Source organism: Artemia franciscana, unplaced genomic scaffold, assembly GCF_032884065.1.
Source record: "Artemia franciscana unplaced genomic scaffold, ASM3288406v1 PGA_scaffold_33, whole genome shotgun sequence".
NCBI classification, from domain to species: Eukaryota; Metazoa; Arthropoda; class Branchiopoda; order Anostraca; family Artemiidae; genus Artemia; species Artemia franciscana.
The window spans coordinates 587,506-614,907 of NW_027062668.1; the positions used below are offsets into that span (position 1 = coordinate 587,506).

The 27,402-nt window shown below is 34.5% G+C and overlaps 1 protein-coding gene across 6 annotated transcripts in view; it reads right to left on the minus strand.

The window, feature by feature from the left end:
* The window catches only part of LOC136041708 (xaa-Pro dipeptidase-like), a 125,427-nt gene that overhangs the window by 58,676 nt on the left and 39,349 nt on the right, over positions 1-27,402 (minus strand). For 4 of the 6 annotated variants that reach the window (XM_065726446.1, XM_065726443.1, XM_065726444.1 and 1 more), the window contains exon 6: positions 18,401-20,506. In XM_065726446.1, the coding sequence (XP_065582518.1) occupies positions 18,481-20,506 (2,026 nt within the window). In that variant the 3' untranslated portion in view covers positions 18,401-18,480. Of the gene's footprint in view, positions 1-7,727; positions 7,998-18,400; positions 20,507-27,402 lie in introns of those variants that run through there. The other 2 variants (XM_065726448.1, XM_065726447.1) reach the window with 1 other exon arrangement.

Consider the following 27,402-nt stretch of genomic DNA (forward strand, 5'->3'; position numbering starts at 1 on the left):
CCTCCAAAGCCCTCAGGGCAAGGGTTGTAAGTTAATTCCTCGGGGCATAAAGGGTTTATACAGAAAGTGATCACATAAACTTCGGGGGGGCGGGAGCTCATTGGATTGGTAATCAGAATTTCTAATACTCTTTGTAAGATTCAAATTGATCGGAGGGCGGATAACCCCCCCCCCCCCCACACCTCGCCATTTTGTTCAGTGTGGTTGAAAGGTTTGGAAATTATGTCTTTGAGGATGACAAATCCCCCACAGACCTCAGGGCAAGGGTTGTAAGTTATGCCTGGGGGCACATAAGGTTTTTTTTATAGAAAGGGTAGTATAAACTGCGGAGGGAGCTCATTGGATTAGTAATCCTATTTCCTAATACCCTTTTTAAGATTCAAATTTATCGGAAGGCAGATACCCCCTCCTCCCTAATACCTCGTATTTTCCGAAATGCACCTGATAGAAATTTTGAGTTGGCCATTTGTTATTGTAGAAACTGTTTTAATACTTTTAATAGTCAACCTGTTATTAGTAATAGGACCTGTTTTAATAGTCAAGAGTGATTGGAACGAAACAATCCCCCCCCCCACACACACACATCATTTCCCAAAACGTATATAATCAAAATTTTGAGATATGTTTGTTCAGCGTAGTTGAAGGGTCTGGAAATTATATTCTTGAGAATGACAACCCATGCCCTGAACAGCCCTTAGCACAAGGGTTGCAAGTTATGCCCCGAGGGCATATAAGGTTGTTTACGGAAAGGGGGGTCATATAAGCTACGGAAGGGGCTCATTGGAACGGAAATCAGTCGCTCTAGTTCCTTTTTTAAGATTCAAAATAATCGAGGACAGCCGCCCCCCCCCCTACGTCTCATTTTCCACAAATGCATCCGATAAAAATTTTGAGATGGTCATTAGTCAAAAAATCGTCCAAAGATCATATAATAAGGCCTTTGAGGTGGAGAGAACCCCCCAGAGTCTGGGAGTAAGGGTTGAAAGTTATGCCCCAGGGGCATATAAGGTTTTTATGGAAGGGATGGTAGTGTGAACTTAGAAGAGAACTAGAAGAGTGTCAGTTAATTTGAAATGTGTAGTTCTAGTTCCCTTTTAAAAGTTAAACATAAGCAACTAGCAACTAGCCATTTTGTTACCAACAGTCCAAAAATCATATAACAATTTCTTTAGGATGGGCACAATCCCCCAGAGCCCACGGGCAAGGTTGTAAGCTATGCCCCAGGGCATATAATGTCTTTTTATGGAACAGGTGGTCGTATAAGCTTTGGATCGGACAGAGCTCATTTGATTGGAAGTTCGGCCTTGTTAAAAAATCGAGTGATTATGTCTTTGAGGATGTCAACCTCCCCAGAGTTCTCAGGCCCATAGCTGTACGCACGGCAACTCGTTCATTGTTTAGCCACAGTATATGTTACTGAGAGAGGCATGCATGTTTGAACTTTACTTTCCAGGAAGATGAAGGGCATTCAGGTGAGCCCTTCGGAGAATATTGAGGGGAGTGTTGAACTAAATCAAAACAATAAGAATTGTCAAAAGGTTGTGTGTAAGGTTGTGCATAAAGACCGTCAAAAGGGTGTAACAGAGGAATACCTGATTATATTAATTTGCAAAATTTAGGAAATGACAAGGGATATGATCAAAATTGTCAAAAGGGAAATTTGATAACATACACGTTATCAAAAGGACATAATGTCGCAGCAATGGCTAATTGTATTAACCTGAAACTTCCAGGAATTGACGAGAGGGATGTTCAACTGGTCAAAAGGCAATATGTCAATACTAACATTATTGATATTAATACTAGGCTACTACTCTGACTACTATTAAAACTATGCCTAAGGGTGTGAAGGTGAAATTTTCAAGGAATTTTCAGTGGAAAAGGTGAATTGAACTACAACGCGCCGTCTGTATGCAGGTTGTCAAAAAGGTGTAACAGCAGCATCTTAAGAACAGGGCTTTTTATGAGGGATGTTGAATAAACCAAAAAGAATATTTTCATCCAAATTCTAATGCTTTTAATCATACCACTACTACTGTTATTATTATTACTACTACTGCCACTAAAGCTTAGGCTATTACAATTAATGCTACTATTAATACTACTTCTACTGTCATTAAAGCTAAGGATATTAAGGGAAAAAATTTGGGATATGTAGAAACTAAATTGAACTAATTCAAAACACACTATGCCCACACAGGTTGTCAAGCGGACGCATAAGAAATGCTTTAGGAAGGGTTGATGGTATTAAGCTGAAAATTTCAGCGCGTGTTGAAGAAACCAGGTCTTATGCGCATACTGCTACTAATGTTGCTGCAACTATTACTACGGTGCAATTTAAGGGTATTAACGCGAAGCTTTTAAGGAATATTTAGGCGAACGTTGAACTAAATAAAAACAAACTATGAGCATGTGCACTTTCAAAAAGATGACAAAGCAACATCTGAAGAACAAATTATATTATTAAGTTAGACCTTTGAGGGTAAGTTGTGGGGTATTTTGAACTAGCCAGAAGGCACTATGAGCATAACTTTAATATTACCAGTACAGTTACTGTAACTAATGACGCTAAGAGCATTAAGGTGAAACTTTCAGGGAAAGTGTAGGAGGAGTTTCAAATAGACGAAAAAACTGTATGCATGCAGGTTTTCACAAGGGCATATAAGCAATATCATAGGCAGCACCACTCTATAATAGCTAGATATATCACTGAAAATTTTGAAGGAGCTAATTCGACTCAAAATTAGAAGTTCTGGTGCCCTTTTTAAGAGTAAAAAGAGATTGGAGGGCAAGCAACCCTTCTCAAGCCCATTTATTTTCCAAGCGCTCCAGTCAAAATTTTGAGACAGCCATTTTGTTCAGTATAGTAGAACGATCAGCAACTATGTCTTTAGGGATATTGGGTATGCCATCCCCCCACAATCACGCAAATGACCCATTATGTTTTAAAACTAAATGTTGCCTTAAAATAAATCAAAAGGCATTGCGTAATGGTTACCAAGAAGACACCTCAGCAATATATCGAGAACGACTGGGAGTATTAAGTTAAAACTTCTGGGGTTAATACTATTACTACTTCTGCTCTTACAATTTAAATAAATAAAAAGAGTGCAAGTTTATCCAGCATTAAATCAAAAATGAGCGGAAACAAAGTCAAATAATCTTTCAAGCGTAAAACTACCACAAATCCCTATCAATAAATAAACGAAACTCAAAACGAACAGAAATTACAGTAAATAGCCGAGTCAAGCTCAAAACGAGCAAAAATTAACATGAGTACGGCTGATAACCCCCATGCCTTCTCAAGATCAGAACATAATTTGAGGTTTACTGAAAACAAAACACATTTTAAATGTTTTCATTTTTTTCACCACTATCCAATGAAATAAAGGAAAAACTAGTGGCGTATTTTGTTAGCTTTTCAGAAATGGAGTATTTTCTGTATCTTTTTTTTAATTTTTTCATGGAAGGGACAAAGATCTTTTTTTCACATCGGGAGGTAAAGCAGCGAACAGGGGACAAAATAGGAATGGTTTCAGAAACAGCTCGAGGCGATCATAATCCTGATCGGTAGTGACTTTTGACGAAAATGTTTTCCGTTCGAGGGTTTGTTATTGCATTTATTTTTTTGCGAAACGGTGGTACAACGTCACCCTCCTGTGCTCAAGGATTTCCAACCCTTTTGCTAGAAGCACAGAGTAGGGCATCTTGCCTTCTTTGAAAATTATTCGCAGGGTTCTTTTTTGATGGATTAAATTTTAGACATCATTGGTGCCAAACTGGACAAGCATATTCGAGATGCGGGCGGACAAATGAGGTATAAATCTTTGGGAAGGGAGGGCTAAATTTATTTAGGAGCTTAAGGAGGGAGATAGACGTATTAGCCCTATGGATGATATCTTGAACATGGCGATCCGACTTAAATTAGAAAAAATTGAGACGTCAAATTATTTAAAGGAGGACCCGGTTATTCAGGAGGGAAAGGATTAAGAAAACTGGATGAGGATTTAATGAAACATATTGGCATTATCATGGGCTCCGAGTGGTTTACTGTCACGTCTAAGTCCAAAGAATCATCTCCAACTTCGTCGAGGATGCTCATAGGATTGCCTATTAAATTTCTTAAGCAAGTTTCAACAGCTGTTAGGTCATGGACAAATATCCATCTGTCAGGAAATTCCTTAGCGAGGCCGTTAATCATAATTGAAAAAAGAAGGGGACCTGGGAGAGTATATTGGGGATATTCTGTTGTGGAGAGGTAGAGGATTAGAATAATGAATCTTGTATTTGAATACCTGCGATCTATTTGATAAAGAAGGAGGCAACCGATTTCACCAGAAAGGAATGAATATTTAATTCGCAGACTAGTTTTTCAACAAATATAAAGGATTCGCAAGGTCAAATGGTTTTGAAGGTCAATGGAAATTAAATTTAGTCAGGAATTCAGCCTTTCGAGGATTTTTAAACGTAGTCGATAAGAGACAGGGTAGTGGGGGGTAGAAGCGGATTCGATGCCCCCAAATTACCTATGGTCAATGAGAAGTACGTTTTTTTCCTTTAGCCAATCTGCAAGGAATCCCCCATATAGTTTCGAGAATATAAAAGTTAGAGGAACAGGACAAACACCTTCAAAACCAGATTTTCCATTTTTCTTTTTCAAAGGAAGTTATGAAACCCTGTTTCCATACTGACGGAGTTTACCCAGATTCGGTAATCTCGTTGAAGAGGACAGACAAAACATTTGAAAGGAAGCTACTGAAAGCACTAATAAGAGGAGACCGGATATCCAAAGGACAAACATTAGCTTTCCTTAGTTTCCCAATTCTTCTATCTATCTCAGATGGGAAAACAGAAGGAAAAGAAGCTAAAAAACCACCTGTTGGTAATTGATAAGACAATACTTGAACGATCTGGACGATGGATGCAAGGAATCTGTTAAGATACTTGGCAGTAACATTAGGGGATTCAGGTAGGTTGAAATTGAGTTGATCTAGCCTCCTGCCTCACACCTTTTTAACCTCAGAATGCCAATTTTTGGTTTATTAGTATACAATTCTTAGACCGTATTTTCTAATACGGTCGAGCCAATTTACGAATTTCTCCTTTTTCTCTCTTTTCTCTTTTTATTCCTCTTATTTTCATATAATCTTTCACTCATGTTATGAATATAATTTTTGGCAGCAACATTAGGGGATTCAGGTAGGTTGAAATTGAGTTGATCTAGCCTCCTGCCTCACACCTTTTTAACCTCAGAATACCAATTTTTGGTTTGTTAGTAAACAATTCTTAGACCGTGTTTTCTAATACGATCGAACCAATTTACGAATTTCTCTTTTTTTCTCTCTTTTCTCTTTTTATTACTCTTATTTTCATATAGTCTTTCACTCATGTTATGAATATAGTTTTTGGCAGCAACATTAGGGGATTCTGGCAGGTTGAAATTGAGTTGATCTAGCCTCCTGCCTCACACCTTTTTAACCTCAGAATGCCAATTTTAGGTTTATTCGTAAACAATTCTTAGACCGTATTTTCTAATACGATCGAGCCAATTTACGAATTTCTCTTTTTTTCTCTCTTTTCTCTTTTCATTACTCTTATTTTCATATAATCTTTCACTCATGTTATGAATATAATTTTTGGCAGCAACATTAGGGGATTCAGGTAGGTTGAAATTGAGTTGATCTAGCCTCCTGCCTCACACCTTTTTAACCTCAGAATGCCAATTTTTGGTTTATTAGTAAACAATTCTTAGACCGTATTTTCTAATACGATCGAGCCAATTTACGAATTTCTCTTTTTTCTCTCTTTTTTCTTTTTATTCCTCTTATTTTCATATAATCTTTTACTCATGTTATGAATATAATTTTTGGCAGCAACATTAGGGGATTCTGGTAGGTTGAAATTGAGTTGATCTAGCCTCCTGCCTCACACCTTTTTAACCTCAGAATGCCAATTTTTGGTTTATTAGTAAACAATTCTTAGACCGTATTTTCTAATACGATCGAGCCAATTTACGAATTTCTCCTTTTTCTCTCTTTTCTCTTTTTATTCCTCTTATTTTCATATAATCTTTCACTCATGTTATGAATATAATTTTTGGCAGCAACATTAGGGGATTCAGGTAGGTTGAAATTGAGATGATCTAGCCTCCTGCCACACAGCTTTTTATCCTCAGAATGCCAATTTTTATTTTATTAGTAAAAAATTCTAAGACCGTAGTCAAACAGTTCGTGGTAAACGAACTGTAGTAAGGAGCGACCCGGCTCAATAGTAAGCAAAACTCTAAAAAATGGAACTTTGATGCCAATAGTTACATCAAAAGAATCGCCTTTTAATGCTGATTTTAAATATATAAATTTCATCAAGATTAGTCCTACCCGTCAAAAGTTGGTTAAAAAGCGGGGCGTTGAGGAGGAAAAGCCCCCTTCATATACGGAGTAATTTCTGTTCGTTTTAAGTTTTAATGTCGCTCCTTACTTTCATTTAAAAAAACTTGTTTTTTGTTTAATTTCTATTAGGATCGAGCCGATTTACGAATTTCTCTTTTACTGTTTTTTGTCATTTCTCTTTTTATTCCTCTTATTTTCATATAATCTTTCACTCATGTTATGAATATAATTTTGAGAATTGGGTAGTACCTAACCATTTAAGGAAAAAGGTCTTATCCTTGCATGGTATACCAGATTCTAGATGGAAGTGACGAACGAACTTATCGAGGTTTTGCGAGTTCAGGGTGCAAGAGTAGGTTTGAAAATTAATGTCAATAAGACTAAGTCGCTAAGGCTAGGAGTAAGTGAGGGTGAAAAGGTGATTTTGGATAACAAGGAGATCGATCAAGTGGACAGCTTTACTTACCTAGCTAGTATTATTAGCAAAGATGGTGGGTGCAGTGAAGATGTTAAAAGAAGAAAAGCCAACGCCCACGGTGCTTTTTCACAGATGAAAAAAGTTCTGAAGATAAGTCTGCTAACCAAGATTACAATATTAGAAGCTACAATGATGACAGTGGTCATGGTCCTGAAGCGTGATCACTCCAAAAAACAGATGAAGATTTATTAAATTTCTTCCAGATAAATTGCCAACGAACTGTTTTGGGTATTCGACTGACTAACCGCGTCTCAAAAAGTAGACTGTACTAAAGATGTAGTTCAGTTCTATCCCGATTTCTAGGCCTATAGTGAGACAAAGGCTGAGATAGCTAGTGGACATTCTGCGGATGAAGGATGACAGACTGCTAAAGACTGTCCTTGCCGCCAATCGTCCAGAGCCAAACGAAAAGCGGGTCGTCTTCGGTTGAGAGGATTTCATAAGGGAAAATGTATGAGAAATGGGAACTTCCTGGAAGGATGTAAAGAGGGAGGTTTTAAATAGACTCGAATGGAGGAGAAGCGTACGTAGCTGTGATAGCCTCAGATTGTTTGGTGATACAGTGAGTTGTTAGAAGTAGTAGCATTTATGAATGTGCCCATTCAACCCTTGTTTGTCGACATATAAACTCATTTTTAGAGTTGTTTGATTCCATAACAAAAGGCAAACGTGAATCAGGGCACAAGAGTCTTTGCCATTAGACAGAGCCACAAAAATATCTTTTCAAGTGTCAACCATGGTACCAGTTTCCACAACACTTCACACTACCTTTGCAACAATGGTCTAAAATCTGCACTGAAATATTGACTACATTAACTTTTACAGATTTTCCCACAAATTATTGAAAAATAATCACTCACAGCATATCTCCATCCATGACTGGCTTTTCGTTTGGTGCACCAGCATGTCCATAATGCAGGATAGAACCACTTGAGCCACTGCCACATATGCATGTATAACCGACATGTCGACAACCACCATATTTATAGCAATAAGCCAAAAAAGTGGCCTCGCCTTGGTATTCCATCATCCCAGGCTTCATTGTCTTCATCACCTCGATGTGCGCATCTGAGGACAGTTTGGTGACGTATCGCATGATTTCAAGCTCCAAGGGAGACTTGTAGACACGGCTGTAAAATTTAAAATTTTTAAGCTTACAAACACCAAACAAATGATAAGTATTATTTACCTTTGAATTTTAAGAGTAAAAGAATTGACTAGTCTGGTCAGCTTCATTCTGGTTCAATTTATTAGTTCAATTTATTTCGCTATTTTGAGTTGCCAAAACTAAATTATTACTCATCTCCATTTTACAGGTCTTTTCAGTTTACATTTGTCTTTATTAATTCCAAGAAAATGGAATTTTCTGTACTGCACTCCAAGATATTTTAGTCTTATGAAGCTTCAAAGACAGTGAAAAAAAAATCTTTTTGATTAAGTTAGTCAAGTGGAAGATTCCACAGCCATTTAAATCTTAAAAAAAAAGGAAAAATGGTAATCCAATTCATGAAATAGACCTCCATGTGCAGCAATACCAGGCACCAAACTTAAAAAAAGGATCGTGGGTGAAAAAAGCTAAAAAAAAAACTTGGCAACGAACAGCTTAAGAGGGCGTAGCTTCCCTTTGAAGAGGCGCAAAAAGCATTGTCAAATTTAAATAATTGGCCCTGCTTATTTGTTTTGAAGTGGTAAAAAACGTGGCAAAAAAGACGAAAATGTTGCACTGCTTCCAAAACTTCATAATTCTGAAACACAAAAAGAAGATCGTGGTTTCTAGTCATAAATAAACCCAAGATTCATTAGGAGGCGAAAAAATGGTTTTATTTTGACGTCCTTGGTAGTCAATGGATTAGTAGAACAATAACAAGAGAGTCAGTTTAAACACCATCAATCCGTGGATAAAGCGGTGAGCTGTTTTTTTTTCCCTCACAGTTACTAACCAGGGCTCATTATAAAAACATGAGCAAGAACCCCTGACATTACGGAGCCCTTATGCCAGTTGGCCCTCGGGAAAAGCTCTGATTGGAGCTATGTATTCAAAAAACCATATGAGAAAAGAAAAATACAACTAAAAAGTGACAAACAATCATTGCAAGAAAAGATTAAGCAATTCTTGAAGGTTCCTACAATTCTATTTCGAAAGTTCATTCTATATCGAAGGTTCCTATGCATATACTATATATATATATATATATATATATATATATATATATATATATATATATATATATATATATATATATATATATATATATATATATATATATATATATGCATATACTATACAACCAATATTCTAAATTGACTTTTGGTACTTATATAAAACATCCCCTATCTAATATTCTTCTAATATGTTTCTCTAACGCTCAATCCTAATGAAATATTCCAAAGTAAGATGAAAAAATAAAATACTTTAGAAACAAATTCGGGCTATATGTTTACACATTAGGGGGGGGGGGGTAAAATATAGCAGGTCTGCATGCCTAATGTGTTAGGTAGATTTATTCTGCATATTATGTAGTAAAAATTGTTTTCTAACGTCACACTATCAAAATACTTTCCCTCCACCCCCCCCCCCCCCCTAATGTACAAATATATGGTCCAAATTATACATTTTCATTCTATTCTGTCAGTTCTCTTTGTCTTGTCTCACACTAAGCTGAAAGAAGCTAACGAAATAATAATAAAAAAATTCATTCCAGGTAATAAATATTTCCTGTTCATATGCTTTTCCACTTTCTTGTTCACGCTCCTTAATTCATATTCTACTACCCATCAATTGCACAACCAGCTGATTATAATCGGTCAGCTCTATCCAGTAGCCTACAATAAATCAACAAAAACATTAAAACCGGACCAAGAATAGAAGACAAAATAAGCGAACAGAAATTTGTATCCAAAAGCCAAGCAGATACAGCACAAAAAATAAGGAATAAAAACAATGAGAAAATAAATTTTTCTTTAAATTAGGGGGAATGATAAGTTTGAAAAGATGGATCTACAGGTGGAAATATAAAAACCTCTTGGATCCTCTCCTAACCTTTACTTATGGAATCAATTAACAGTGGTATGGACAGAGGTAAAACATCTTTGTCTTTTTTATACATATTCGCAAAGCATTCGATACACTTGATTTTCAAACACTACTAAGTCGGATGGAGGCGTTAGGTGTCCGTGGAATGTGCTTAAAGTGGTATGAAAGTTATATCACAGGGAGATCCCTCAAGGAAGTGTTGAATGACGTGCGCTGAGCAGCATTTCCAATGACGTGTGGAGTACCACAAGGATCAGTATTAAGTCCGCTGCTTTACCTAATCCATTTTTATCTCATCGTCTTTATTTGAAAGATGTTTTTCTTATCTCGTTTGCTGATGACACCGTTTTAACTCCGTTTGCCTCATTTATTTTTATTATTTTATATTATTATTTATTTATTTTTTACTTTACCCAGTCTCCGTGCCTGTTTTCCAACAATTCTTCCGATCAAAATTTAAAGATGATTAATTTGTTCAAAATAAACTAAAGGTACAATAAATATGCTTCGGAGGTTGACAATTCCTCTTCATACCACAGGGTAAGGGCTATAAGCCATGTCTTTCATAAGTAATTTTTTTTTGCTTATTAATTTATTTAATGTGTTTCTAATCTATTTAGTTTTCAATCTTGTATTCTATTAATGTTTCTATTAATTCTATTAATGAGAAAAGCGAATCTCGCATTGGACAGGCTGGAGATTTTCACTTAATTAAGTTTATTGTGTGTGAATGTTTGCAAGACATTTTTAATGACGTTGTGTAGAGTTGGTACACAACTGGATTTGTCTGATCTGGTAACTTTATGTGGTAATCCAATTCAGCAAGTTGATAATCTCCACTACCTTCGTTTTTATCTTGATTGCTATCTGCCATGGAAATGTCATAGTGACACAATTTCATCAAAAATTACCCGTGGGGTGAATAATTCGACGTTTGCAGCACTTTCTTCCTTAAAGAAGAATTCCTTAAGAATTCTTAAGAACTTAAGAATTCCTTAAGAACTTTTCACTTTATATTATTCGTTGGTTTATCAATCTATCTCCTACGGTTGCCTTCTATGGAGCCGTAACTTCTTATGCAACTATAGAAAAGTTCAAGTTCTAGAAAACTAAGATGTTAGAACAATCAGTAAATATGTCCAGGATGTACATGACACCTGTGCTTGTTTTAGGTCCCCGAAAGTCCTTAATGTTGGTCAGATAAGAGAATACCAATTTTAGGGGAGGTTGAGCATTGAAGAGTGATGAAGACTGGATTTGTTATTTTGATTTTTCTTTTATATTCTGATTTATCTATTATTATTTTTAATTCAGTTTTTTATTCATTTATCTATTTTACATATATATATATATATATATATATATATATATATATATATATATATATATATATATATATATATATATATATATATATATATATATATATATATATATATATATATATATATATATATATATATATATATATATATATATATATATATATATATATATATATATATATAGGTTATAGTTTATTAATTTTGGTTTATTTATAATTAAATAAAAAAACAAGTTTTTTTAAATGAAAGTAAGAAGCGACATCAAAACTTAAAACGAACAGAAATTAATCCGTATATGAAAGGGGCTTTTCCTCCTCAACGGCCCACTCTTTACGCCTTAAAACGGTAAAAAACTTTAGCGTAAAGAGTGGGCCGTTGAGGAGGAAAAGCCCCTTTCATATACGGATTAATTTCTGTTCGTTTTAAGTTTTGATGTCGCTTCTTACTTTCATTTAAAAAAACATTTTTTTTTATTTAATTTCTGGACGATTTTTAATTAATGCATGTTTTGATCTTGGCTCTCCACACATAAATAATAAAAACAAAATTTGCATATTCATTTTTTTTTGTTGGCTAAATGGCTTTCTCATAGTTTTAATCGGAAGATTTTGAGAAAAAAGGAGAGAGGGAGGAAGCCTAGTTGTCCTCCAATTTTTTTATTACTTAAAAAGGCAACTAGAACTTTTAATTTTTTACGAACATTTTCATTAGTAAAAAATATACGTAATTTGCGAATTAACTTACGTAACAAACTTCTATATTCGTATGTTTTATTGCGTATATGAGGGAGTTCACCCCTCGTCGATACCTCGCTCTTTACACTAAAGTTTAAATTCTGTCCCAATTCCTTAAGAATGACCCTTGAATAACAAAGGCCGTAGAATAAATAGTTGAAATTACTAAAAATACTTTAGCGTGAAGAGCGAGGTATTACGAGGAGGTAAACCCCTCATATGCGCAATAATTTCTGCTCGTTTTAAATTTTAATGCTGCTCCTCACTTTCAGTAGAAAAAAAACTTTTCATATTTATTTTTTCATTGTTTTTTTTTTAAATAATCCTAGACAATCCTGCGCTCCCTTCATGGAAATTTTCTCCCCCAATGATAAATTCCTCCAAGGAAAGTTCCCGTAACATATCTTCCTCTTTTCAACCCCCCCCCCCCCAAACCAAAAAATCCCCCTGAAAACGTCTGTACACTTACAAATAACCATTACTATATGTAAGCACTGGTGTAAGTTTGTAACTTGTAGCCCCTCCCACGGGGACTGTGGGGGAGTAAGTCGTCCCCAAAGACATAGTTATAAGGTTTTCGACTACGCTGAATAGAATGGCTATCTCAGAATTTTGATCCGGTGACTTTGGGAAAATAATTAGCGTGGGAAGTCTAATAACTAGGTGCCCTCCAATTTTTTTGGTCACTGAAAAGGGCACTAGAACTTTTCATTTCCGTTAGAATGAGCCCTCTCGCAAGATTCTAGGACCACTGGGTCGATACGATCACCCCTGTGAAAAAAACAACAACAACAAAAACAACAAATAAACACGCATCCGTGATCTGCCTTCTGCCAAAAAAAAATACAAAATTCCACATTTTTGTAGATAGGAGCTTGAAACTTCTACAAAAGGGTTCTCTGATACGCTGAATCTGATGGTGTGATTTTCGTTAAGATTCTATGACTTTTAGGGGGTGTTATCCCCTATTTTCTAAAATAAGGCAAATTTTCGCACGTAACTTTTAATGGGCAAGTCTAAAGAAATATATTTAAAATCAGCATGCAAATGCGATTCTTTTGATGTAACTATTGTTATAAAAATTCCGCTTTTTAGAGTTTTGGTTACTATTGAGCCAGGTCAATCCTTTCTACAGTTCGTTACCACGAACTGTTTGATAGTTTTAATTAAAAGTTGATGTTTAAGTAAACAGTCGAGTTTATAGGTATGTTACGTGGACTTTCGTGCGACCCAAAACCCTCATAGGTTTTCTCCAGCGCGAAAGTGTTCTTTAATTAATTTATTTGTTGGTTAATGTGGATCAATAAACATATGAACTAACCTTCAAAATATGGGACTAATACAAGAACAACAATATACATGACTGCTCGTCACCCAAATACGACTAAATGGTTAAAAATATTTTAGTTATTTTTGTTGTGTTCTTTTTTTGCAGTAAACTGCACATAGAAGTCCTTATCATCAAAAACCTGAGTTTCCAATTCTTTTTCAATTAATTAATATAGGTATAGATTATTAAGTTTCCATTTAACCAATTCGGACATCCCGACTTAATTTTAACTGTCCTTGGTACTTAAGTATTTTCTAGACAAGTGAAATCGGGAATCATCTAAAAACTGAACATTTTCATAGAAGATCCAAGCCACCGAATCCAGGCTAAATAAATGTGTTGCACCAGTTTGCACAAAAAAACCAGTTGCACCAAAAATGTGCCAATTTTTCGAACTACGTGTTTTACCACTGACGGTTACACTCGCTCTTCAACCGAAAATTTAGTTAAAAGGAGGGTATATTTTGCCTTGTTGAAATCATGATCATATAAAAGATAAATAAATTGTATTATTTGGAGTCCCAATAGAGAGGCCTACGATCTCCCTCCCCAACAGAACCTCGTCAGGGTAAATCCACAACAGTTCTTTCGAATCCTTAATTTGAGCATCGTTCTTCGAGTTGTTTTTCTTTCGAAGATCGTGGAAAAACGATCAACGGTAGTCACGTCGATCAACGGTAGTCATTCGCTCACGCTTCACAGATGCATTTGTTAGAAAGGTATTAATACCTGTTAAAATCACAGTCATGTTAGAATTGATAAATAATTGAAGATCCAAGTTATAACCTAAGCAGATAACTCAATTAAAAATAAATTAATAGAAGAAAGTGAACATATACAGTCCGACACAGGGAGCTCAGCTAAACCAGATCAATCTCCACACCAAATCTCCATAAAAGAAACTAAGGATGAGCAGTTCAACACTCCAACAGTTCCAGACAGGAAAAACTTACCAAAGGCACACGGAAATCGGGGAGATCAAAACCTGAAACCGACCTCAAGCCAGATGACACTTTCAAAACGGATGGTGGAGTAACTATGCCTTCTGCTAATTCTCCAACTATCATTGCAATTCCTACTTCTATTAAAAAACGAGCATAACGTACAAAAATCAAATTAAATGAATGAACTCTTTCAAACAAAGAAAAGTAATTTAAAAAGTGCAGGCTAATTTATAAAGAAGGTAAAATGTTAAGAATGTAAGTTCCCAAGAATAAGGAAAACAAAAACAAATCGAATCTAGAATGAACACAAAAGTAAAACTTACAACGAAAATAAAGAACAATGAATAGATGAGAATAAGAACATATATTAATAATAATATAGAATAATAAGAAACAATAATAATAAGAATAAAAGAAAAAAAAATGTATAAAACAGCCAAACTGAAGACGAATGGATATAACCAGAAATTAGAGAGGAACTGCTTGCCCCTAAAATCCTAAAAAGGTTTGAGGATCATTTGCACCATACTTGAAATATATTATTCAATACAATTTTCGTATGCTTCGCAGCACCAGGAACATCAGAGGCCCGATGCTCCAAGAACCAGTCTCTTATCAAGCTTAATCACTAGCTTTTCCATGGGTTCAAACCCTTCGTTCGAAGGAGTCCGCAGATATGACTCATAGGATAACACTCACATGGCACTTTTTCAAGACAAACGAGCAGCTTCAGACTCGGAATCTCCATCATGAAGTGAGGATTTTCACAAGTAATTTTTTGAGAATTTGGTACTTGTGTTATCTATTCCTCATTCCAACTTTTTTTATTGAGCATTTTTTTTTCTCAAAAGGAAGTTATTTCAAGATAAATGAGCAACATCAGGCTTGTAATTTTCGTCCAGAACTGATAATTTTCATAAGTACTCTTTTGAGAATTTGGTACTTGTGTTCTCTATTTCTCATCCCGACTCTTTTTTATTCAGCATTTATTTTAAACACGGAATTGTTTCAAGATAAACGAGCAACTTCAGACTTGGAATTTTCGTCCAGAAGTGAAAGTTTTCACAAGTACTTTTTTGAGAATTTGGTACTTGTATCCTCTATTCGTAACTACACTCATTCCGGATCTTTTTTATTCATTAATTTTTTACGTTTTCTTTTTTAATATACTTTTCAAGTCTATAGATTATGTATTTGTTTTTAGCCTCCTTTTCAAATTTAAGCTAATTTTTTTAAATATTTTCCGTACGTATTATTTTCCATTGAAGTTCTATTTAAAAATTGTAGAAATATGGATTAAAATTTTTCCAGTCTTTATAGCTTATGCTCATTTTCAAGAGAATATTTTTTTTTACATCTAATTACCGGAAATAATAAAATAGTCCTAACCTCAAAAGACTCACAAAACAGCTTAGCCGATTTTGCAAGATGGCTATCATAAATTCGACCTTTACAACGCATTTCACAAAGACTCAAGTGGAGCTTTACAAGTTTCTAGTGCCCTTGCGGGAAGAAAACAAACAAACTCAGTTACGAATCTGGTGCATGAGATGTAGAATGGTTTGAATAAGGATAGGTAAAAAAAAGGTAAAGGGTACGGCATTAGACTTTACAGTCCGTACCGGCGGTGCTGATCTCCGTTTCTTGGCCCTTCAGCCAGGAAGTGCAATGGGGGGTTGGGGGCCAGCCATCCTGTGCTTTCGCATACCCTTCCTGTTTACCTTCCCCAGATTTCTCCAGGTACCCATTTGGAGCTGGATCGACTCTGGCTAAGCTTACAGAGTCACGCCACTGACCCCCGTCCCAAACTGAAGAATTGGGTACACAGGGATTCGAACCCGCGTCCTCTCAGACAAGGGATCCCGAATCCAGCGCACCAACCCACTCGGCCAGGACGGCCGAGATGGTTTGAATAGAGTTGTAAAAAGGCAATCTTTGAGAAGCTAGTTTGATCAGGTCCAAGAACACGTTTTGAATAGAGTCAAAGCCTGTGATTGAGTTTTAACACTACAGCAAAACAGATATTTACCGAAAAACAGAGTTAATACCATAAAAATATAAGTCTAAAAATAGAACAATAAAGAAGAATTAATACTGACAAAATCATTTGCCAGCAAACAGTAAACATTTTTTCAGAGTAAAATATGACAAATTCAACTCTGCATTCATTTTTGAATGATTACCATGTCAAAGCATATACGAAAACACCCAACGATTCTAGAGCCAAAGGACTTGTCAGATGACATGAATAATAGAAGGGAGGAAAACGTCCGGTGTTCTGTTTTTAAGGGATCAAAAAAAAAAAGTTTGTTCCCTTCCCGCATACAAATAATACGCACCCCCCCCTTTAAACAAATGTTGAGAGTTTAACTGGACCTCTCAGTTAAGTGTTCAGAGTATACTTACAAAATTATGCATTTAATTCGTCAACTTTTAATGCGACAAACTGACTGTATGCAAATACTATACTAAGAAATACTCGCTTGCTTTCAGGCTTCAGGCATAAAAAGAAATTAAAATCGCGTACTCCTCTTGCGATGATCACAAACTAACCGACTTTAATAGTAGTAACCGGAAATATACTGACTTTAGCTGCTTGTTGAAGGACCTCTCGTGATTTTCTTGATGTTACAGACACTTGTGAATTATATAATGTAAAACTGTTGATTTTATAGGTTGAATAGTGCTGTCCTAGGGTCATATGCCCATATTATTTTCTCCCCAAAATATCTTGCAACTTTTTACTTATTAGCTCATAATTTATTTCGGATATGTTTATTAAGATATAAGACTCAAGTTCCTTACAGAAACTGATATGAGATTTCAAATCCTATGTAATATCTTTAAAGAAAAGTATTTTCCCTTCGTTGCAGTTTTTGACAAAAATTTAAAAATAACTCAGACTATTGGACACTCCGTTTTCCTGACACATTGAGCAAAAAAACAAAAAAAAATTTTTTTTGCATTTTCGTTAACTTAATTATCCTTCCGTTTTATCTCTAAAATTCCAAGCAAAAACAGGATATTACTCAAAACCATGCGTAATATCAAAATATTGATATTCCAGTAGGGTGCAGACTTGAAGGTAATCCTTTGAGGCATCTATCTCATTAAACCCAAAACTGGGCGCATTAGGAAATATACGCGATAGTCACGTTTTGATTCAGGATTTTACAGGCAGAACACCTAATAAATAAGGATGTGGAAATTTCCATTTTCCTCCTGAGCTGAAAAAACAGTTTCATTTATTGGATTTTATTGGTTCTTGCATTTTATTGGTCAATTAGTTAGTACTAGTGAACCAGTTTTGCTCTGTGAACAGAGAGACAATATTTAAAACTTCTTTCAGAAAATAACTTCAATTTCATTTTATTTATGCGCTGTTGAAAGTAAAAGCATTAGAGTATTGGACATCAGGTTGTTTTGCAGTCATTCATATGAAATTTTTTTTTCAGAATTATGGTTCAAAACAAATTTTTCCAAAGTCATGATCTATGTTGAACGTTTTTATCCCATCAGAATACTAACAATTTCCTTATTACGAACAATCTCATTAAGCGAAAAATAAGTGTATATCCGTGCATTTGATCCCCGGATGTACAAATAATTAATGTAATTTTTCTACCGCAGAACATAGTATCTTGTATGAAACAATTTAGAACCCAACATTAGCTTCAGAGCTATCAAAAAGGGAATTTCTTTCCCTAAAAGCTCCGAATGAACTTATTGTTCAACAAACAGATAGCGTTTCGAAACTCCTCCTGCTTACACTCAAGGCCTTCAAACTTCATGGGTACCTAATTTCAGTGAGCAGACAATCTACGAGGAATACAAAGGCGAATGGGAAGGAGGAAAAAAATTTCCCAAAGTCTTGAAATATCTAGATCATTTTTTTCACACCAGAAAATTGTATCCATTTTCGGCAAAAAACTACGATGTTATCTCCGGAAAAAATTTACAAATATAGAATTATTTGTAATTTATTATATTAAGATGCATTATGTTTAAACTGTTCCTTCAGCTGATTCTAACAAAAAACATCTATTATAATATTCCTTCAATTGATTCTTCTTCTCTACTTTATCATTATTTTTCCATTTTAAACTTCCAACAGAAACCCTATTCTGTCCTGCCCGTGATCCTTAAATACACGCAAAAGACAAAAATAAGAACGATCCGTAATTCGTTTATTCAAGAAACCGATTAAATATATTAAAAACTAAACTGAACAACAGACACAACCGGATTACCAAGCTCCATCATCTGATGATTTAACGATATGACGCCCAATACAGCTTTTAAAAAGCAAATTTGACCTCAAATATCTTTTCATCAGAACCGATTTATATTTGAGACGGAACAAATCCTCGTAAGGAATGGAGATCACTTGGAAGCCCATCAACTCCAGCTGTCTCACCTTCATCATCTGAGTGCCCATCAATTCTCCTTTTGAATTATAATGTTCAGGAACGTGAATTAGCACAGCTGTTGCTTCGCTATTGTCTTTTTTGTACCCAAAACGAGAAAAAGGCTCCACCTCTAGCTTATGAAGTAACAAATCAATGGAGTAAAACAATGGTAAATTAGCAGGCGTAAACATAACACTTATACCCAGTGCACCATGGCAAACTTGATTAAAGTCATGCTTCACCAAATTTGCCATTTTAACAATTCTACCGTCCAGCTTCTGATCACTTGAGAGCGTTGAAGGAAGTTTAGGACCTCTATAGGATGGACATTCAATTGTAAGAGCTACATCAAGAAGCTGCAATGTAGACATAGCTTCAGTTTTGCGCTTTCCGAAAACCATCTGAAGTCGATCGAGAAAAAAAGGGGATAGTACCTGGGGCAAAAAATTTAAAGGGTATCTTCCAAGGTACACACAGCTAATAAGCATATCTACCATCAAATCAGGCGGGCACTGGACAAACTTTTTATCAAGTAGTTCCTCAACTACAGACCAGAACTTACCATCAACAGGATCATAATTTAATTTCCCAAAGGACTTAACAACTGTTTCGAGCGCTCTTATAGAGAGTCGCTGTTGGTTTTTGATGAAAAATTCGTATGATTTTTCTAATATGACAGTATTGTAGACACGCTGTGTTCTGCACCAATTTAAGGAAGCAATTAGAAAGCTTTCGTCAGAGATTGGACATTTTCTTAAATATTTATCTAAAACACTCTCTAGATCTTGGCCATAGAAATTCAATTTAGTAAAGTAGTTGTATATTTGGGTCATCATTTCTTCATTTAGGGAGTGAATATTCAGCTTAAGCCAGCCAGCAAACTCAGTACATATCTTTCTAGAGCCAAGATTGAGATTTGAATATATTGAAAGAATCTCCACAATTTGTTTCACGCTAAATCCCCCAAGTAGTTCAATAGCTCTGCATTCAAGGATATAACCAACCATTTTTCGACTGCTCCTAAGATGTGACAACATATTAAACAAACTTGACAAATTATTGGTACTTATTTCAGCTCGTCGCTCAGAAAGACACCTCCATAGCATGTCAGGTGAAGATTCAAAGTCTGGAAGACGTCCTTGTGAAGCAATATCCGCAAAATATTTCACAATCTCCGGTATTTGATTTATACTAAATTTACATTCATTAACCCTCAAAAGGACTTCGCCGCATAATCTTAAACGATACGGACCAATATCATATGGGAAGGATTGTCTCGATACGAGTTTTAAAGCGCCAACTAATACATCACTATCTTTAGATGCCAGAATTATTTCAAACAGTTGATTAAAAATGGCTGATTCAATGAATGAGTCAACTCGGCTTACTGTATTCTGCACATTTAATTTATTATTTCTATACCCAAAATCAATTCCTAACTGAGCGATAGCGTTCAAAACTTGGAGGGCCACGGGACCAGTCACTTTATCAAACTCAGTTAGGCTCAACACTTTGAACACCCCTGAGTAGGATTTACACTTCCGAATTTCGTTGATAAGTTGATCATCAGAAAGTGTAGGCTTGTTTTGAGACACCACTGGTAATTCACAAGCTTCACCCTTATTCTCCATCAGAAGAAGAATATTATTTGTCTTTCTAAAAACCAGTGGCAATTCCTGAATCAATGTCCCTTCTTGAGCAAGGATAGTGCTTTTACCAAACTTTTGATCACTACTCAGTCTTCTCAGGGACGTTATTTGAACTCTTGTTGGGTGAGAAAAAAGTGGACGACCGTGAAGACATTGACGATGACCTTGAATCTGGATAGCATTCCAACCCTTCGTTGAAACGACTTTGGTTTCCCTACACAGAAAAATATCAGACAAATGATGTAAAAATAATTGCAACAAATGGGAACAGGAAACAGGAATGACTGCTTATAGAAAATTTTATTCTCTAGTATTTTTATTAGGGAACTTTTATGCCCAGATTGGTACAAATAGGGATAGATGGCTCCCAAAAGTATAGGAATAGAAGGATTTTGAAACTAGGGCATTTCTCTCACATCAAAGAGAACACAGGTATTTATGCAGTCAAAGCCCATTTCTTTATTGAGATTTCTTTTCTAGCAAGTAATCATGTGAGAAAATGTAAGGGTTTGAGGGATATATACAAAATGAATACAAAACCGACAGAGAAAAATAAATATTAACAGCTTTTGAGACATATATGATGCACTTTTTTTTTAATCACAAGGCAACAGCGATTGAGCTGTTTAATTAGGTTTAATTAGTTTACAACCAGAAACCAGCAAGGCAAATACGAAAACAGAATCCCGAATTTCACTTATGTTGAAAAGGTCAGTGAATCCCAGCATTAGCCAATAGTTTTAAATCCATATACCCACGGAAAACATTATCCTTCACATATCAAGTTCTATAGATACACTTAGCGGTACAGTGAATGTTCATTTAATCCACGTCACTCCTGAAAATCATATAATTCTTTCCTTGTACTATGACGTAACGATTTCCTATAGGAGGCTGCATTCTATTCTCAGGGTGTTCAGCCCCATCTAGTCCCTCATACCCCAATCCTCTAATTATACTAATGGCAATACTTTATCAGCATAAAAAAACTTCGGTAAATGAAGTATAACTCGAATACAAACTAGTGAAATCTAAAGCTCATGGAGTGGTCTTATGACATCCAGGTAAAAATTGGGTAAGGACCTGAAATATCCACGCCCTAACCATTCAAGCAACCAAATAGGCTCTCAGCCTCGAACGCTGAAGAGGTTTCATGTTGATATAAGTACAACAATAATTAAACCTCATATCCCTTTATGACAAAAAGTTTTGAACAGGTGGGCCAAAGAATTGGGAATGCATTGCAACTTTGTATACAGGTGGGCAAGACAGTATATCGAATAAATAGAAGGCAAATCCCATTAAAACTGTTAAGCAGAAATCACGATACAACAAAAACTGAGAGCTAACCACCTAAGGAAGTGGGTTCCACAAACGGAATGACACTCAAACTTCGCATTAACCAATGAACAGGGATCTCTGGTTACACCCAATCCTGAACATAATTCAAACAAGAATCTGAAATTCTTCCGAGTGAATAAAAGATACTGTGAATAGTAACATACAGAAGAGTATTTAGTAAATGACGGGTAATTTAAGTTTTGTTTGTAGAGAGTGGGTAGAACACTTTTTTTTAATATTCTTATGACGCTAGCTAGTATACTATGCTGCGCGCTAGCAAAGATGTCAGTTTTTCATATGTGCAGTGTTTGCATTTTGTAAGAATTGTTTTCCTGTTTGCAAATTAAGAAACCAAAACAGAGCTTTTTCTTTAAAAGCTCCCCCATTACCATAATCTACAGTACTTTTATAGATAGATAGATAGATTTATTCACACGAAAGCCATATTATGCTATGGTGACATACAAAAACACAAGCGAAAAAATACAACAACAAAATACAAGCAAAAAAATACAACAACAAAACGTAAACTGAAAACAAACCAAAACTGTCTATCTCAGAAACTCATCACGATTCCTCATACCTACCCGGACGAACTTTAGAATATTATTTATATCTAAGTAACATCTCACTTTTCAAAATTTCCAAATCCAATCTCTCCTGCCGACCTTTTTACCAAATATTTCCATGCGTAAATCCCTCAATTCCTTACATTCCCCTAAAAACTGAAGCAAAGACACATCCATCGCTCCATCATAGGGCAACTGTAAGGACCATCCCTCAATCTATAGTAAATTATCTATAGTAAATTATCAATCTATAGTAGATATCAATCTATAGTAAATCTATAGTAATTTTGTAAATCTATAGCACTGTTATGTCAAAGTTTAAAAAACTATTGTTGTCAATTTTGTTACAAAATAATTCAAATAATTCCCCTAAAAATTGAAGCAAAGACACATCCATCGCTCCATCATAGGGCAACTGTAAGGACCATCTCTCAATCTATAGTAAATTATCTATAGTAAATTATCAATCTATAGTAGATATCAATCTATAGTAAATCTATAGTAATTTTGTAAATCTATAGCACTGTTATGTCAAAGTTTAAAAAACTATTGTTGTCAATTTTGTTACAAAATAATTCAAATAATTCCCCTAAAAATTGAAGCAAAGACACATCCATCGCTCCATCATAGGGCAACTGTAAGGACCATCTCTCAATCTATAGTAAATTATCTATAGTAAATTATCAATCTATAGTAAATATCAATCTATAGTAAATCTATAGTAATTTTGTAAATCTATAGCACTGTTATGTCAAAGTTTAAAAAACTATTGTTGTCAATTTTGTTACAAAATAATTCAAATAATTCCCCTAAAAATTGAAGCAAAGACACATCCATCGCTCCATCATAGGGCAACTGTAAGGACCATCTCTCAATCTATAGTAAATTATCTATAGTAAATTATCAATCTATAGTAGATTAAATAAAAAAACAAGTTTTTTTAAATGAAAGTAAGGAGCGACATTAAAACTTAAAACGAACAGAAATTACTCCGTATATGAAAGGGGCTTTCCCTCCTCGACACCCCGCTCCTTGCGCTAAAGTTTGATTCTTTCTCGCAACTCTACTTTTTAAAACAATAAAAAACTTTAGCGTAAGGAGCGGGGTGTCGAGGAGGGAAAGCCCCTTTCATATACGGAGTAATTTCTGTTCGTTTTAAGTTTTAATGTCGCTCCTTACTTTCATTTAAAAAAACTTGTTTTTTTATTTAATTTCTGAAAGTTTTTGAATTAATGCATGTCTGATTTTGGCTCTCCGTACATAAATTATAAAAATGAAATTTGCATATTAATTCTTTTTTTGGCTAAATGGCTTTCTCTTAGTTTTGATCAGACGATTTTGAGAAATAAGGGGTGGGGAAGGAGGTCTAATTGCCCTCCAATTTTTCGGTTGCTTAAATAGGCAACTAGATCTTTTATTTTTAACGAACGTTTTTATTAGTAAAAAAAATACGTAACTTAAGAATTAACTTAAGAATTTTTTGATTATATATATGAGGGGGTTGGTCCCCTCGTTAATACCTCGCTCTTCACAATAAATCTTGGTTTATCCCAATTCTTTAATTATGACCCCTGAATCAGAAAGGCCGTAGAATAAATAGTTGAAATTATTTAAAAAAAATTTAGCATAAAGAGCGAAGTATTTATCTCCTCCTAAATACCTCGCTCTTTATGCTAGAGTATTTTTAGAACCCCTCATATGCGTAATAATCTCTGTTCGTTTTAAGTTTTAATGCTTCTCCTTACTTTCAATTGAAAAAACTTTTTCATGTTTACATTTTCATTGGTTTTTTTTATAGTAATGCTAGAAAGTCCTGCGCCCTTTTCATTGAATTTCTCTTCCCCCATGAAATATTCCTCCAAGGAAAGATCCTCCCATATAGCCCCCTCCCCTGAACCCCACACCCAAACCAAAAAAATCCCCCTGATAACGTCGGTACACTTCCCAATAACCATTACTGTATGTAAACATTGGTCAAAGTTTGTAACTTGCAGCCCCTCCCCCAGGGACTGTGGGGGGTAAGTCATCCCCAAAGACATAGTTATTATGGTTTTCGACTCTACGGAACAAAATGGCCATCTCAAAATTTTGATCCGTTGACTTTGGGAAAATAATTAGCGTGGGAGGGGGCCTAGGTGCCCTCCAATTTTTTTGGTCACTTAAAAAGGGCACTAGAACTTTTCATTTCCGTTAGAATGAGCCCTCTTGCAACATTCTAGGACAACTGGGTCGATACGATCACCCCTGGGAAAAAACAAAACAAAAAAAAACAAAAAAACAAAAAAACAAAAAAACAAAAAACAAATAAACACGCATCCGTGATCTGCCTTCTGGCAAAAAATGCAAAATTCCACATTTTTGTAGATAGGAGCTCGAAACTTCTACATTAGGGTTCTCTGATACGCTGAATCTGATGGCGTGATTTTCGTTAAGATTCTATGACTTTTAGGGGGCGTTTCCCCCTATTTTCTAAAATAACGCAAATTTTCTCAGGCTCGTAACTTTTGATGGGTAAGACTAAACTTGATGAAACTTATATATTTAAAACCAGCATTGAAATGCGATTCTTTTGATATAGCTATTGGTATCAAAATTCCATTTTTTAGAGTTTTGGTTACTATTGAGCCGGGTCGCTCCTTACTACAGTTCGTTACCACGAACTGTTTGATATCAATCTATAGTAAATCTATAGTAATTTTGTAAATCTATAGCACTGTTATGTCAAAGTTTAAAAAACTATTGTTGTCAATTTTGTTACAAAATAATTCAAATAATTCCCCTAAAAATTGAAGCAAAGACACATCCATCGCTCCATCATAGGGCAACTGTAAGGACCATCTCTCAATCTATAGTAAATTATCTATAGTAAATTATCAATCTATAGTAAATATCAATCTATAGTAAATCTATAGTAATTTTGTAAATCTATAGCACTGTTATGTCAAAGTTTAAAAAACTATTGTTGTCAATTTTGTTACAAAATAATTCAAATAATTCCCCTAAAAATTGAAGCAAAGACACATCCATCGCTCCATCATAGGGCAACTGTAAGGACCATCTCTCAATCTATAGTAAATTATCTATAGTAAATTATCAATCTATAGTAGATATCAATCTATAGTAAATCTATAGTAATTTTGTAAATCTATAGCACTGTTATGTCAAAGTTTAAAAAACTATTGTTGTCAATTTTGTTACAAAATAATTCAAATAATTCCCCTAAAAATTGAAGCAAAGACACATCCATCGCTCCATCATAGGGCAACTGTAAGGACCATCTCTCAATCTATAGTAAATTATCTATAGTAAATTATCAATCTATAGTAAATATCAATCTATAGTAAATCTATAGTAATTTTGTAAATCTATAGCACTGTTATGTCAAAGTTTAAAAAACTATTGTTGTCAATTTTGTTACAAAATAATTCAAATAATTCCCCTAAAAATTGAAGCAAAGACACATCCATCGCTCCATCATAGGGCAACTGTAAGGACCATCTCTCAATCTATAGTAAATTATCTATAGTAAATTATCAATCTATAGTAAATATCAATCTATAGTAAATCTATAGTAATTTTGTAAATCTATAGCACTGTTATGTCAAAGTTTAAAAAACTATTGTTGTCAATTTTGTTACAAAATAATTCAAATAATTCCCCTAAAAATTGAAGCAAAGACACATCCATCGCTCCATCATAGGGCAACTGTAAGGACCATCTCTCAATCTATAGTAAATTATCTATAGTAAATTATCAATCTATAGTAAATATCAATCTATAGTAAATCTATAGTAATTTTGTAAATCTATAGCACTGTTATGTCAAAGTTTAAAAAACTTTTGTTGTCAATTTTGTTACAAAATAATTCAAATAATTCCCCTAAAAATTGAAGCAAAGACACATCCATCGCTCCATCATAGGGCAACTGTAAGGACCATCTCTCAATCTATAGTAAATTATCTATAGTAAATTATCAATCTATAGTAAATATCAATCTATAGTAAATCTATAGTAATTTTGTAAATCTATAGCACTGTTATGTCAAAGTTTAAAAAACTATTGTTGTCAATTTTGTTACAAAATAATTCAAATAATTCCCCTAAAAATTGAAGCAAAGACACATCCATCGCTCCATCATAGGGCAACTGTAAGGACCATCTCTCAATCTATAGTAAATTATCTATAGTAAATTATCAATCTATAGTAAATATCAATCTATAGTAAATCTATAGTGATTTTGTAAATCTATAGCACTGTTATGTCAAAGTTTAAAAAACTATTGTTGTCAATTTTGTTACAAAATAATTCAAATAATTCCCCTAAAAATTGAAGCAAAGACACATCCATCGCTCCATCATAGGGCAACTGTAAGGACCATCTCTCAATCTATAGTAAATTATCTATAGTAAATTATCAATCTATAGTAGATATCAATCTATAGTAAATCTATAGTAATTTTGTAAATCTATAGCACTGTTATGTCAAAGTTTAAAAAACTATTGTTGTCAATTTTGTTACAAAATAATTCAAATAATTCCCCTAAAAATTGAAGCAAAGACACATCCATCGCTCCATCATAGGGCAACTGTAAGGACCATCTCTCAATCTATAGTAAATTATCTATAGTAAATTATCAATCTATAGTAAATATCAATCTATAGTAAATCTATAGTAATTTTGTAAATCTATAGCACTGTTATGTCAAAGTTTAAAAAACTATTGTTGTCAATTTTGTTACAAAATAATTCAAATAATTCCCCTAAAAATTGAAGCAAAGACACATCCATCGCTCCATCATAGGGCAACTGTAAGGACCATCTCTCAATCTATAGTAAATTATCTATAGTAAATTATCAATCTATAGTAAATATCAATCTATAGTAAATCTATAGTAATTTTGTAAATCTATAGCACTGTTATGTCAAAGTTTAAAAAACTATTGTTGTCAATTTTGTTACAAAATAATTCAAATAATTCCCCTAAAAATTGAAGCAAAGACACATCCATCGCTCCATCATAGGGCAACTGTAAGGACCATCTCTCAATCTATAGTAAATTATCTATAGTAAATTATCAATCTATAGTAAATATCAATCTATAGTAAATCTATAGTAATTTTGTAAATCTATAGCACTGTTATGTCAAAGTTTAAAAAACTTTTGTTGTCAATTTTGTTACAAAATAATTCAAATAATTCCCC